The sequence below is a fragment of the Esox lucius genome, chromosome 5 (assembly GCF_011004845.1).
Source record: "Esox lucius isolate fEsoLuc1 chromosome 5, fEsoLuc1.pri, whole genome shotgun sequence".
NCBI classification, from domain to species: domain Eukaryota; kingdom Metazoa; phylum Chordata; class Actinopteri; order Esociformes; family Esocidae; genus Esox; species Esox lucius.
The window spans coordinates 840,828-856,758 of record NC_047573.1 but is presented as its reverse complement, the minus strand read 5'-3'; the positions used below and the strand labels follow the sequence as shown (position 1 = coordinate 856,758).

Here is a 15,931-nt window from a genome sequence, read left to right as displayed (position 1 = left end):
AGCTCAAACACAGACAGGGACCAGACAGACAGCTCAAATACAGACAGGGACCAGACAGGCAGCTCAAATACAGACAGGGACCAGACAGACAGCTCAAACACAGACAGGGACCAGACAGACAGCTCAAGCACTGACAGGGACCAGACAGACAGCTCAAATGCAGACAGGGACCAAACAGACAGCTCAAATACAGACAGGGACCAGACAGACAGCTCAAGCACTGACAGGGACCAGACAGACAGCTCAAATGCAGACAGGGACCAAACAGACAGCTCAAATACAGACAGGGACCAGACAGACAGGTCAAATTCAGGGACCAGACAGAAAGCTCAAACACAGACAGGGACCAGACAGGCAGCTCAAATACAGACAGGGACCAGACAGACAGCTCAAACACAGACAGGGACCAGACAGACAGCTCAAGCACTGACAGGGACCAGACAGACAGCTCAAATGCAGACAGGGACCAAACAGACAGCTCAAATACAGACAGGGACCAGACAGACAGGTCAAATTCAGGGACCAGACAGAAAGCTCAAACACAGACAGGGACCAGACAGACAGCTCAAATACTGACAGGGACCAGACAGACAGCTCAAGCACTGACAGGGACCAGACAGACAGCACAAATGCAGACAGGGACCAGACAGACAGCTCAAATACAGACAGGTCAAAATCAGGGACCAGACTGAAAGCTCAAACACAGACAGGGACCAGACAGACCGCTCAAATACAGACAGGGACCAGACAGACAGTTCAAGGTCAGGGACCAGACAGACAGCTCAAACACAGACAGAGACCAGACAGACAGCTCAAACACAGACAGGGACCAGACAGACCACTCAAATACAGACAGGGACCAGACAGAGAGCTCAAATACAGACAGGGACCAGACAGACAGCTCAAACACAGACAGGGACCAGACAGACAGCTCAAGCACTGACAGGGACCAGACAGACAGCTCAAATGCAGACAGGGACCAAACAGACAGCTCAAATACAGACAGGGACCAGACAGACAGGTCAAATTCAGGGACCAGACAGAAAGCTCAAACACAGACAGGGACCAGACAGACCACTCAAATACAGACAGGGACCAGACAGAGAGCTCAAATACAGACAGGGACCAGACAGACAGCTCAAACACAGACAGGGACCAGACAGACAGCTCAAGCACTGACAGGGACCAGACAGACAGCACAAATGCAGACAGGGACCAGACAGACAGCTCAAATACAGACAGGTCAAAATCAGGGACCAGACTGAAAGCTCAAACACAGACAGGGACCAGACAGACCGCTCAAATACAGACAGGGACCAGACAGACAGTTCAAGGTCAGGGACCAGACAGACAGCTCAAACACAGACAGAGACCAGACAGACAGCTCAAACACAGACAGGGACCAGACAGACCACTCAAATACAGACAGGGACCAGACAGAGAGCTCAAATACAGACAGGGACCAGACAGACAGCTCAAGCACTGACAGGGACCAGACAGACAGCTCAAATGCAGACAGGGACCAAACAGACAGCTCAAATACAGACAGGGACCAGACAGACAGGTCAAATTCAGGGACCAGACAGAAAGCTCAAACACAGACAGGGACCAGACAGATAGCTCAAATACTGACAGGGACCAGACAGACAGCTCAAGCACTGACAGGGACCAGACAGACAGCACAAATGCAGACAGGGACCAGACAGACAGCTCAAATACAGACAGGTCAAAATCAGGGACCAGACTGAAAGCTCAAACACAGACAGGGACCAGACAGACCGCTCAAATACAGACAGGGACCAGACAGACAGCTCAAACACAGACAGGGACCAGACAGACAGCTCAAATACAGACAGGGACCAGACAGGCAGCTCAAATACAGACAGGGACCAGACAGACAGCTCAAACACAGACAGGGACCAGACAGACAGCTCAAGCACTGACAGGGACCAGACAGACAGCTCAAATGCAGACAGGGACCAAACAGACAGCTCAAATACAGACAGGGACCAGACAGACAGGTCAAATTCAGGGACCAGACAGAAAGCTCAAACACAGACAGGGACCAGACAGACAGCTCAAATACTGACAGGGACCAGACAGACAGCTCAAGCACTGACAGGGACCAGACAGACAGCACAAATGCAGACAGGGACCAGACAGACAGCTCAAATACAGACAGGTCAAAATCAGGGACCAGACTGAAAGCTCAAACACAGACAGGGACCAGACAGACCGCTCAAATACAGACAGGGACCAGACAGACAGCTCAAATTCAGGGACTTGACAGACAGCTCAAATACTGACAGGGACCAGACAGACAGTTCAAGTGCAGGGAACAGACAGAAAGCTCAAACACAGACAGGGACCAAACAGACCGCTCAAATACAGACAGGGACCAGACAGAGAGCTCAAATACAGACAGGGACCAGACAGACAGCTCAAACACAGACAGGGACCAGACAGACAGCTCAAATACAGACAGGGACGAGACAGACAGCTCAAATGCAGACAGGGACCAGACAGACAGTTCAAGTACTGACAGGGACCAGACAGCTTCTCCTCTGAGGGAATTTATGAAAGAATCTACAGGAAACACACACTCATACAGGCAAACACACTCATACAGGCACAAACAAAAACATACACATTCAGAAAAATTCAACTCATGAAATAATTCTATAGGAACCACACACTCATACAGGCACAAACAAAAACATACAGACAAAGTCTAATTATATACATTAGTGATAAAGATATAATTGTGGTTTTGCCTCTGACTGCTGAATCACCAATACTTTGTAACAACCAGCACCCTAAATACTGTATAATGCCCTCCTAGATTTGACAAAGACTAGTGCACTACTTTTGACCTGAGGCCTTGGAGAATAGGGTGCAATTTAGGCCCTACAGAGATTTGCTGCATACATTCATTGGTTGGCTTAGTAATTATGTCGATGTTAAGAGGTAGACACATTGTAAATGTTGCACATACCTCTCTGGAAGCAGTTTGTAGTCTGACTTCACTCTAATGAAAGCCCACTTCAAAAATAATAAAAACAGATATCTGTTTAATCAGCTAGATTTCCAGTGATATTTCCTACCTATTAGTGGATAGCTATTGGTGATAAAGCAAATCCCTCTTGTCATTAAAGAAATAAACATGATGGCAATTAAAAAATGTATTTAGGACATATTGGGGGTATTTCAGAAAGCAGTGTTAACATACTCTGAGTTTAAACCACAACTCTGGCTGTCAAACTCAGAGTTGATGGTTTCAGAACAGGTGGTTACAATTAGATCAGTCAACTCTGAGTTCAGGTAACCATGAGTAAAGCACATGCACGAGGAGATAAAAAGCCCTCATTCATGGAACGCAGATAACGTGATTCACCATGGCAACAGGAGAAAAGGGGTTTGAACCACTTGCACATTAATGCTGTGGAAAGACTTCCTGGAAAGACTTCCTGAAAAGACTTCCTGGAAAGACTTCCTGGAAAGACTTCCTGGAAAGACTTCAGTGCAAAGACTTCCTGGAAAGACTTCCTGGAAAGACTTCCTGGAAAGACTTCAGTGCAAAGACTTCCTGGAAAGACTTCAGTGCAAAGACTTCCTGGAATTCTTTGATGAGTCTTGTGGGTCTCTGACTTGGGAACAACTCCAAAGTGTACAGTAAACGTTTCAGTAAGAGTCAAATCTCTGACAACCTGACAGATGGTTGCTCAGTGTCTCCAATGTTAAACAGAAAACTGCAACAAAGAAAATGTTTTCCGTCCTGAGAGCATGTCACGATGTGACATAGGAACGACATGAGGTCTGAGAACATTGTTCAGATAAATCAAGCCCATATCCACGGGGGGCAAAGCTGGGTATAGCCCCTCGAGATAGAATCTGTGGCCCCCCTGCAAAAGGTATATGAATTAGATATCGCCCCCCCATTGATAAAAAATGCCCTCAGTCATTTAATCCTGGTGCCAGTCCAGAGATAAATGATTGATTGTGCAGAAACATGGTGACGCTCAAACAGATAATCATCAGGGAATGATAAAACATCCAAGTGGTGTCTGATCACCTTCACCCTAAGGGGATTTCTGCATAGTATCCGTGCTTCAATATGAACTGGCTCTTTGAGAAAAGGACATACCATGTCTGACATTCAGATGGCAGGTTTCAGTTAAAGAGTAGGACAAACTAGGGTTATTCAACTAAGGGTTAGTTGAATAAAACCTGCTAGTGAGCAGGTTAGCTTCACGGAGTATGTTGCTGTAGTAACTCTCTCAGAGAGGCACTTTGAAACCGTAAACCCAGAGTCAACTAACTCAATGTTTTCTCTAAACCCGCTTTCTGAAATACCCCCATTTTGTTTTGTATGTGTCTTAAAATCAGATGTAAACAAAAGCACAAGTCATGTCATTAGCCATGTCATTAGCCATGTCATTAGCCATGTCATTAGCCATGTCCATCCATTATTTTATGATAAAAATAACACTGTGCCTTATGCTTAAAAGCAGAGCCTGCATCTGTCCAGACTAGCGCAAAGGTGGAACTGGAATGTCAAGTCTCTACACCCTCAGCTTTGGGATGCCTGTGCAAATGGAGGGCTGACCCTAAAATTACTATCCTAAAAGGTTATTTTATACCTTGGGATTTGGTTAGATGAAAATCTGTCCTTTAGTGAGTTGGTGAAAAGCTAAATATTAAAATTGTTACAGGAACAAATCATGTGAGTCACATCAGCATAATAAAGATATTGTGCAAACAACTTCCATGTTGATACTAGATTATGGTGATATAGTATATATGCAGGCCTCAGCTTCTGTACTCAAATCTATAGATGCACTCTATCATTCGGCCCTGCATGTTATCACTGATGCAAAGTCTTGCACTCATCACTGTCTGTTATATGGTTCAGTTGGCTGGTAGTCACTGACATCGAGAAGGGCCAGACATTGGTAGATGTTTGTATATAAAGCAGTTGTGCAACTTCCTGACTATCTAACAGAGACAATTAGGTGGATGAAGAGCAGTTACCAAACACGCTCTCGAGACTGGATAGTGCTGGAGATACCTATTCAGAACTTATGGAAACTGGAATATTTTGCCACACACTCATGCAATGCAATTCAAAGTGGCCTAGGTTTAAACATTTTTGTGCTTATAAGACATTAAATGTTCTTAGTGTTAATTGCGATTTTTCTTTTTAATGTCTGTCTTCTTTCCATTTTGTATGTGTTTTTATTATTGCAACACAGGCCTCAGCTATAGAACCTTGGTCTTAGTGGATTTCTCTGTGTTTCTATTGTTGTAATACAGGTCTCAGCTATAGAACCTTGGTCTTAGTTTAATTCTCTGTGTTTCTATTGTTGTAATACAGGTCTCAGCTATAGAACCTTGGTCTTAGTGGATTTCTCTGTGTTTCTATTGTTGTAAACCAGATCTCAGCTATAGAACCTTGGTCTTAGTTTAATTCTCTGTGTTTCTATTGTTGTAATACAGGTCTCAGCTATAGAACCTTGGTCTTAGTTTAATTCTCTGTGTTTCTATTGTTGTAATACAGGTCTCAGCTATAGAACCTTGGTCTTAGTTGAATTCTCTGTGTTTCTATTGTTGTAATACAGGTCTCAGCTATAGAACCTTGGTCTTAGTTTAATTCTCTGTGTTTCTATTGTTGTAATACAGGTCTCAGCTATAGAACCTTGGTCTTAGTTTAATTCTCTGTGTTTCTATTGTTGTAATACAGGTCTCAGCTATAGAACCTTGGTCTTAGTTGATTTCTCTGTGTTTTTATTGTTGTAATACAGGTCTCAGCTATAGAACCTTGGTCTTAGTTGATTTCTCTGTGTTTCTATTGTTGTAAACCAGATCTCAGCTATAGAACCTTGGTCTTAGTTGAATTCTCTGTGTTTCTATTGTTGTAATACAGGTCTCAGCTATAGAACCTTGGTCTTAGTTGATTTCTCTGTATGAATGAAGGTAAATAAACATGTCAGATGCTGGAGACTCCCAGCTACTATCTAATCAGTGTATCATTGAAATTATCCCACCCCTGTCAAGCCAACTATTGGCTTAAAAGCTAAACGTAACACGATGTCTGGCAAAATAATTGTCAGCATGTTGCTTGGCTTGTCTGTGGTGTGTGTTTGATTATCAGCTGATAGGATTATCAGCATGTTTGATTATCACCTGTCTCAGGGGTTGCCTGTGCTTAATCTGTAAATGTTACCTCAGTGCCGCAATTCTACCTGGCTGCTACATCGCATGCGTAAACAGAGTTAGAACAACATATGGATCTACTTGTTCTTTGTAAAAAATAGCAGCATTAGTAGACTACAATTATCAAAGACCATATATCTCAATTTGCTAAAAGAGCTATAAAAAGGCATGATTCACTATTACAGGATAGTTATACTGAACAAAATGTATAACTTTTCAACCCTACATTTTTTTATTCTGTAGTGACTGAATCATTGAAATTGACTGCTGTTATTTTGTTTCTCAATGAATATTAGTAGAATTAGTACATATTAATCCTAAAATTAGGAACATAAGACAGGAAAAATAAAACAATCCAAACAGAATGAGTATGTTGATGAGTATGTGATGGTTAGACCTTTGCCAGTTCAAAGAAAATGTTAGATATTCAATGAAAGCAGATATGATGTCACCTTTCATTAAAACTCAGATACTGCATTCAAATTATTCCGTTTCAATCTAATACTGCAATGTTATTATTTCAGTTTTTATCTACATGTTTATAGTTGATTTAGTTAATTTTTATTATATATTTCTCACTTAATGTCACTATGGTTACACTATAGTTTAAAAAGTATGTAAATACATTACCCTAAAAATTAAATAAAATCTAATTGACTGAATTAATTTATATGTAATTGTGCCTAACTGCCTGCCTGTATGTGTGAGTGTGTGCGTGTGTGCGTGCATGCTTGTGCGGAGGAGGCTTGTGGTTAGGTATTTCACAATATTCACAACCGGACTTTGGGTTCAGTTCAATTCCTGAAGTGGAATGTTTGGACATACACACATTCCCACTGATAGAATGTATTGCAGCAACTTCAAACAGTATGGACAAATTTGATCGACGACATCGACCTTCTGCTCCTCATGTTGTGTATAATCCTCCAAAGTGTACGCCTATCTCTCGAACACATTTATATATATGGTATTTGGGCATTTCTTTAAAAACATTTTTATAAAAAATATTTTTGCAATCAACTACTTGTTGAGATCATGGTCATTTGGGCTACATGGAGAACATTAATCGCATGACACTAATAAATGCGAAATTGCGCAAATTGGATAACCGAATTCAACTTAGACTAGGTTTCCAATAAAACAAATGTCTTCAGTCTGTCCTGTTACCAAGCCTATTCAATGACACACACTGTACTGAGATAAAAGTGAACTTACATATATATTATTGAACTTTCCATCGTAGAATAGAATGGGCTTGTCCAGCGCCAGTCGCCGAGACCGGTCGTTCCCCGGTTCCAGAAGTTGGTCTCCAGTGGTGTCTCCGAATGAAAATAACTCTCCCTTGATTATCGTATGAACCGACACAACCAGTCCGAGAAAAACTGTCCCGTAAAGCATCCATCCTCGTCTCTGCTGTCCCATGGTTAGTGTTTTACGGACCGCGTACTGTTGCAGTAGTAGAGGAAAGGAAAAAGAAAGCGTCGAGGTGAACCAATCCCTCTCAGGATAAGCGCAGAAAAGAGAGAAACAAAGATAGGTGTTTCTCGAAGTATACTAGAATACCATAGGCATGAGCGAGAACGAAGAGAGGGTGGAGTTGAGAAATCTCGAAGAGTGGACGTAGCCATCCTAATTAAAGTGTTAAAATTTAATTTGACTAACGAGACGTAATTATGACGTTAGCTTTGATGCCATTTGGACTTCCAAATTCCAACGTGAGTTTGGATTTGTTCTCTGACTTCATGAGAATTAGAATCACTTTTATTCATTGGACTTAAGAGTTTCTTTATTAGAATCAGAATCACCTTTATATAGGTATACTTTATATACACTTTATATAGCTGCACATACCAAGCATTTTACTTTATATAGCGGCACATACCAAGCATTTTACTTTATATAGCTGCACATACCAAGCATTTTACTCTATATAGCTGCAAATACCAAGCATGGTACATTATATATAGCTGCACATACCAAGCATTTTTCTTTACATAGGTGCACATATCAAGCATTTTACTTTATATAGGTGCACATACCAAGCATTTTACTTTATATAGGTGCACATACCAAGCATTTTACTTGTAACAATAGGGCTTTGAGTGGTAATTTGACAACACTTAGGGTCAAATGAGACAGAAGGCTGTTGACTTTGACGCGTGGAAAGGTAAATTATTCCCTGAGAACCGCTGCTGGGATTTACAGTACTTTATTGGGGTCTCCAAAACTACAATTCTTTAAATGGAACCAGCATCCTTTGTCAGACTGTTGGAAGCCATCTTGAATCAAACACCAGAGCTGTGTCAGACTGTCTGCCGTTGGGGCCGTCTTGAACCAAATACCAGAGCTGTGTCAGACTGTCTGCCGTTGGGGCCGTCTTGAACCAAATACCAGAGCTGTGTCAGACTGTCTGCTGTTGGAGGCCATCTTGAACCAAACACCAGAGCTGTGTCAGGCTGTCTACCGTTGGGGCATCTTGAACCAAACAAGTGAGCTGTGTCCGACTGTCTGCTGTTGGAGGCCATCTTGAACCAAACACCAGAGCTGTGTCAGACCGTCTGCCGTTGGGGCATCTTGAACCAAACACCAGAGCTGTGTCAGGCTGTCTACCGTTGGGGCCGTCTTGAACCAAACACCAGAGCTGTGTCAGACTGTCTGCCATTCAGGGCATCTTGAACTAAACACCATAGCTGTGTCAGAATGTCTGCTGTTGGGGCCATCTTGAACAAAACACCAGAGCTGTGTCAGACTGTCTGCTGTTGGAGGCCATCTTGAACCAAACACCAGAGCTGCTTCACTGTCTGCTGTTGCAGGCCATCTTGAACTAAACACCAGAGCTGTGTCAGACTGTTTGCTGTTGGAGGCCATCTTGAGCCAAACACCAAACCTGTGTCAGACTGTCTGCCATTTGGGGCATCTTGAACCAAACACCAGAGCTGTGTCAGCCTGTCTGCTGTTGGGGCTGTCTTGAACCAAACACCAGAGCTATGTCAGACTGTCTGCCATTCGGGGCATCTTGAACCAAACCCCAGAGCTGTGTCAGACTGTCTGCCATTCGGGCATCTTGAACCAAACACCAGAGCTATGTTAGACTGTCTGTTGTTAGATGCCATCTTGAACCAAACGCCAGAGCTGTGTCAGCCTGTCTGCTGTTGGGGCTGTCTTGAACCAAACACCAGAGCTGTGTCAGCCTGTCTGCTGTTGGGGCTGTCTTGAACCAAACACCAGAGCTGTGTCAGACTGTCTGCCATTCAGGGAATCTTGAACCAAACACCAGAGCTATGTCAGACTGTCTGCTGTTGGATGCCATCTTGAACCAAACACCAGAGCTGTGTCAGACTGTCTGCCATTCAGGGCATCTTGAACCAAACACCAGAGCTATGTCAGACTGTCTGCTGTTGGACGCCATCCTGAACCAAACACCAGAGCTGTATCAGACTCTCGGTCGTTGGAGGCGTCTTCAACCACTTTGGGTTATCAGAGCCTGGACCACCCATTTCCAACCACCCATCCCTATTTCCTCCTTCCCTCTTGCCCTCTCTCTATACCTTTCTCTCCCTCTTTCTCACTCCCTTGTCCTCCCTCCATTTGCCTTTCAGTCTCTTGCTTTGTCTTTCTGTCCCCTCTCTGTGAGTTTGTCATTACATAAACTCTGAGGGCAATATGACAAAAAACCAGTGAAGCATAGGCTGATCATTTGAGGCTTGCCGCTGAACGGCATGTCATTGTAGCATACACTAAACAACCTCTAATCACACTGAGATAATTACTGATTGGTTGAACTTGACCCTGGTTGAGTCTAATAGGTCAGTTACAGTTTTTCACAATCACTAATTCACTAGAGCTCTAAAACTGTTTTTTATCAATAATACAGTGGATATAAAAAGTCTACACACCCCTGTTAAAATGACAGGTTTTTGAGATGAAAAAGAATGAGACAAAGATAAATCATGTCAGAATGTTTTCCACCTTCAATGTGACCTATAATGTCAACAATTCAATTGAAAAACAAACTGAAATCTTCGAGGGGGAAAAATGAAAAATAAATACCTTACAATAACCTGGTTGCATAAGTGTGCACACCCTCTTATAACTGGGGATTAATTACAAATAAATAGCTGTTCTAGCAGGATTTCCCTGACATTTTCTCTGTTGCATCTCAGAGCAAAAGCCATGGTCCGCAGAGAGCTTCTAAAGCATCAGAGGGATCTCATTGTTGAAAGATATCAGTCAGGACAAGGGTACAAAATAATCCAAGCCAGCTGAAGTTAGCAAAAACAAACAGAAGTCCCCCAAAAGCACGTGGGAAAATGTTGAACTTTTTGGCCATAATTCCAAAAGGTATGTTTGGCTCAAAAACAACACTGCACATCACCCAAAGAACACCATACCCACAGTGAAGCATGGTGGTGGCAGCATCATGCTTTGGGGCTGTTTTTCTTCATTTGGAACCGGGGCCTTAGTTAGTTTAGAGGGAATTATGAACAGTTCCAAATACCAGGCAATTTTGGCACAAAACCTTCAGGCGTCCGCTAGAAAGCTGAAGATGAAGAGGAAGTTCACCTTTCAGCACGACAATGACCCAAAGCAAACATCCAAATCCACAAAAGCATGGCTTCACCAGAAGAAGATTAATGTTTTGGAATGGCCCAGCCAGAGCCCAGACTTGAGGTGTGATCTGTGGGGTGATCTGAAGAGAGGGGTGATCTGAAGAGAGCTGTGCACAGGAGATGTCCTCGCAATCTGACAGATTTGGAGCGCTTTTGCAAAGAAGAGTGGGCAAATATTGCCACGTCAAGATGTGCCATGCTAACAGACTCCTACCCAAAAAGACTGAGTGCTGTAATAAAATCAAAAGCTGCTTCAACAAAGTATTAGTTTAAGGGTGTGCACACTTATGCAACCAGATTATTTTGAGTTTTTAAATTTTTACATTTGTCCCCCTCAAAGACGTTGTCTTTTCAATTAAATTGTTCATGTTATAGGTCACATTAAAGGTGGAAAAAGTTCTGACATGATTTATCTTTGTCTCATTCTTCACAAGAACCTGGCTTTTTAACAGGGGTGTGCAGACTTTTTATATCCACTGTATACACAAAAACATTTAGCTAAATTCCAGAAGGACGACGATTAACCCCACCCCAAGAACTATTCACCTGTTTCTGAAAATCACTGTTCCATTCACACCTGCAAAACCCTTTGTAAAGAGAGGGCTGTTTGACCAAAAGGAGAGTGATGGAGTGCTGCAACAGGTGACCTGGTCCCCACAATCACCCAACCTCCAACCTACTGAGATGGTTTGGGATGAGCTTGACAGCAGAGTGAACGATAAGCAGCCCGCAAGTGCTCAGCATATGTGACAGAATTGAGAAACGGAGGCTTATGACGCATGTCACAACTTTTCAGGAGAGCCTTTTGTAAGAAGAAAAACATTCTGGGACATTTTGTTGTCTTTGCATAAATGCCTTCTTGAAGACGTGAACTTCAATGTGACTAAATAACAAACTAGTATTTCTTATTAAGTGGAAAATACAGGACTTTTCCTGCTAAACATGATTGGTTGAGATAATGAAGGGGCTGGACATGCTGACATACTGAGTTCTGATTGGTCTGCCAAATCACAGGTTTCTGTCATAACACCCATAGTTGTTCAATAGAATTGCAACCCCGGGTTTTTCAGCACATTTTGAGTTACGCTTTTTATAGCTTTTTATAAAGGTCCAGAGTATTATGTAACATTACAAATAGAGTATACACTCGTCTAAAGGATTATTAGGAACACCTGTTCAATTTCTCATGAATGCAATTATCTAATCAACCAATCACATGGCAGTTGCTTCAATGCATTTAGGGGTGTGGTCCCGGTCAAGACAATCTCCTGAACTCCAAACTGAATGTCAGAATGGGAAAGAAAGGTGATTTAAGCAATTTTGAGCGTGGCATGGTTGTTGGTGCCAGACGGGCCAGTCTGAGTATTTCACAATCTGCTCAGTTACTGGGATTTTCACGCACAACCATTTCTAGGGTTTACAAAGAATGGTGTGAAAAGGGAAAAACATCCAGTATGCGGCAGTCCTGTGGGCGAAAATGCCTTGTTGATGCTAGAGGTCAGAGGAGAATGGGCTGACTGATTCAAGCTGATAGAAGAGCAACTTTGACTGAAATAACCACTCGTTACAACCGAGTTATGCAGCATAGCATTTGTGAAGCCACAACACACACAACCTTGAGGCGGATGGGCTACAACAGCAGAAGACCCCACCGGGTACCACTCATCTCCGCTACAATTTGCACGAGCTCACCAAAATTGGACAGTTAAAGACTGGAAGAATGTTGCCTGGTCTGATGAGTCTCGATTTCTCTTGAGGCATTCAGGTGGTAGAGTCAGAATTTGGCGTAAACAGAATGAGAACATGGATCCATCATGCCTTGTTACCACTGTGCAGGCTGGTGGTGGTGGTGTAATGGTGTGGGGGATGTTTTCTTGGCACACTTTAGGCCCCTTAGTGCCAATTGGGCATCATTTAAATGCCACGGCCTACCTGAGCATTGTTTCTGTCCATCCCATTATAACAACCATGTACCCATCCTCTGATGGCTACTTCCAGCAGGATAATGCACCATGTCACAAAGCTCGAATCATTTCAAATTGGTTTCTTGAACATGACAATGAGTTCACTGTACTGAAATGGCCCCCACAGTCACCAGATCTCAACCCAATAGAGCATCTTTGGGATGTGGTGGAATGGGAGCTTTGTGCCCTGGATGTGCATCCCACAAATCTCCATCAACTGCAAGATGCTATCCTATCAATATGGGCCAACATTTCTAAAGAATGCTTTCAGCACCTTGTTGAATCAATGCCACGTAGAATTAAGGCAGTTCTGAAGGCGAAAGGGGGTCAAACACAGTATTAGTATGGTGTTCCTAATAATCCTTTAGGTGAGTGTATATTTGTAATGGTATATAATACACTACATATTTTCCAACAGTATTGAAGAAGATACTGGAACTGTGTGTCCAAAATCTTAGACTGGTACAGTGTTTATAGACGCATGGCGCCAGGTCAAAATAATCCACTTATTTTTTCCTAATTTGATTTTTAATCTCCACATAAACACTTCAGATCTGGGAGCACTGTGTAGATGACTGATAGCCTTACTATGCCGCCATCTTGTGGTTCTCAATCAACATTATTGAATATCTGTTCTTAGTTGTCGCCTGAGCGGCTGCTTGTTCCCGGGAAATAACTTGTGTTGTGTATGTATTGTAAGCTTGGGTATGTTTATTCATGCATATAGGTTTTTCACTTCCTCTTCTTTGAATAAGAGGTTTCCATATCAGTTGGCTAAGTTTACATTTGCCTGTGCATTCTGTTGATGAAACTATTTTATCCCCCTTATCTAAACTGTATTAACCATAAATCCTAACCCTAAAACTGAAGTGCATTAACTCAGACCCCAACTGCATTAACCCTAACCTCCAACTGCTTTAACCCTAAGCGCCAACTGCATTAACTCTAACCCCCAACTGTACTAACACTAACCCCAACTGCATTAACCCTAACCTCCAACTGCTTTAACCCTAACTGCCAACTGTTATAAGTCTTATTTTGTCTGGGGTTTTTTTTCTGTTAGTTTTTTAATCATTGAACCTAAACTGTACGTGTATATGCAGGGCCTCATCTGTAAAACAGACTTTGGTCTCAGTTTGTGTTCCTTGTTGAAGTAAAGGTTTAATAATATCCAGCTGGGAGTTTGGAATGAGCCCCACAATTATGTTCCAGTGACGGTATCCTGACTACAACAAACATGGCTTCATCCAGGAGTTGTTAAAAGTATTCACCCCCTGGATTTTCCACAATGTATTGTGTGACAACATGAAATCAAAATTGATTTAATTAGTTAAGCAGGTTTTGCCACTGATCACCAATCTGGAAAATGAAAGCTCCAAATTGTTAAATTACAAATAAAAATAAAGAAAACCGAAAACAATTGATTTCATATCACCCCTTTGCTATGACACAGCTAAATTATCTGTGGTGCAAGTCATGTAATTAGTTGAATGAGTCAACCTGTGTGTAATCAAGGTGTTTCACCTTATTTCAGGTTAAAAATGTCCCACAGTTGATTTGGAGAATCCTTTACAAAAACAAAAACCTTCCTGGGAAGGTGTTCCGGTCCCGTCCCACCGGGAGGAGACCCCGGGGAAGACCTAGGACACACTGGAGGGACTATGTCTCCCGGCTGGCCTGGGAACGCCTCTGTGTCCCCCCGGAAGAGCTAGAGGAAGTGTCTGGGGAGAGGGAAGTCTGGGCATCCCTGCTTAGACTGCTGCCCCCGCGACCCGGCCCCGGATAAGCGGAAGAAGATGGATGGATGGATTTACAAAAACAACATCATGACCACAAAGGAAAACTCAAAGCAAATATGGAAAAAGGTTCTTCAAAATCACCAATCAGGGGTAAGATATAAGGTCCATTATTAAGAAGCGGAGAGTTTTGAAATGGAGTCCAATGGTTTTGACTTTGCCCCATGACCCAAAATCAACTGGTGCCAAGATGCTAAGATACTTTACATTCAATTTGAGTAAACTGGGACATATATGGTGACATTGGAACCATGGTGATTAATGTGTCATCCTGAGGTCAGCAATGTCGATGTCTGGCCTATAACCAACAGCTCCTACTCTGTTTTCACTGGTCCAGTCAGGCCTCTACAGGGTCACCATGTTGCCTGGGAACACTGGACTGATGTGACCATATTTAGAAACAATGTTGACACAAAGGTCAAACCCACACTCTCTGCCCTCTGCCTCCTTCCCCCTCTCTATCTTCCCTTCTCTCCCCCACTCTCTCTATCTTTGTCCCTCCCCCGTCTCTATCGCTTTCTCGCTCCCCCTTCTGTCTCTCCTCCTGTCTGACTCCCCCTTCTGTCTCTCTTCCTGTCTGACTCCCCCTTCTGTCTCTCCTCCTGTCTGTCTCCCCCTTCTGTCTCTCCTCCTGTCTGACTCCCCCTTCTGTCTCTCCTCCTGTCTGTCTCCCCCTTCTGTCTCTCCTCCTGTCTGTCTCCCCCTTCTGTCTCTCCTCCTGTCTGACTCCCCCTTCTGTCTCTCCTCCTGTCTGACTCCCCCTTCTGTCTTTCCTCCTGTCTGACTCCCCCTTCTGTCTCTCCTCCTGTCTGACTCCCCCTTCTGTCTTTCCTCCTGTCTGACTCCCCCTTCTGTCTTTCCTCCTGTCTGACTCCCCCTTCTGTCTTTCCTCCTGTCTGACTCCCCCTTCTGTCTCTCCTCCTGTCTGACTCATCATTCTGTCTCTTCCTTTATCTCTGACACTTCCTCCCTCACTCTCCCTTTCTCCCTCACTATCTTTCTCCCCCTCTATTTGACTCTCTCTTCCTCTCTCCCTCTCAACCCACCCCCCTCATTAAGTCCCTACTCTCTCTCTACCACTCTCTCTCTGTATCCCCTTCTCTCTCTCCCTCGACCAGGACCTCTCTCTCTCCCTCGACCAGGACCTCTCTCTCCCTCGACCAGGACCTCTCTCTCTCCCTCAACCAGGACCTCTCGCTCTCCCTCGACCAGGACCTCTCTCTCCCTCGACCAGGACCTCTCTCTCTCCCTCGACCAGGACCACTCTCTCTCTCTCGACCAGGACCTCTCTCTCCCTCGACCAGGACCTCTCTCTCTCCCTCAACCAGGACCTCTCTCTCCCTCAACC

At 43.5% G+C, this 15,931-nt stretch overlaps 1 protein-coding gene across 2 annotated transcripts in view; it reads right to left on the bottom strand.

Annotated features, from left to right (window-relative positions):
- nid1a (nidogen 1a) overlaps nucleotides 1-7,806 on the bottom strand; it is a 32,587-nt gene extending 24,781 nt beyond the window's left edge. For both annotated transcript variants that reach the window (XM_034292305.1, XM_034292306.1), the window contains exon 1: nucleotides 7,429-7,806. In XM_034292305.1, the coding sequence (XP_034148196.1) occupies nucleotides 7,429-7,635 (207 nt within the window). In that variant the 5' untranslated portion in view covers nucleotides 7,636-7,806. The remainder of the gene's footprint in view (nucleotides 1-7,428) is intronic.
- Between the last annotated feature and the right edge of the window lie 8,125 nt (nucleotides 7,807-15,931).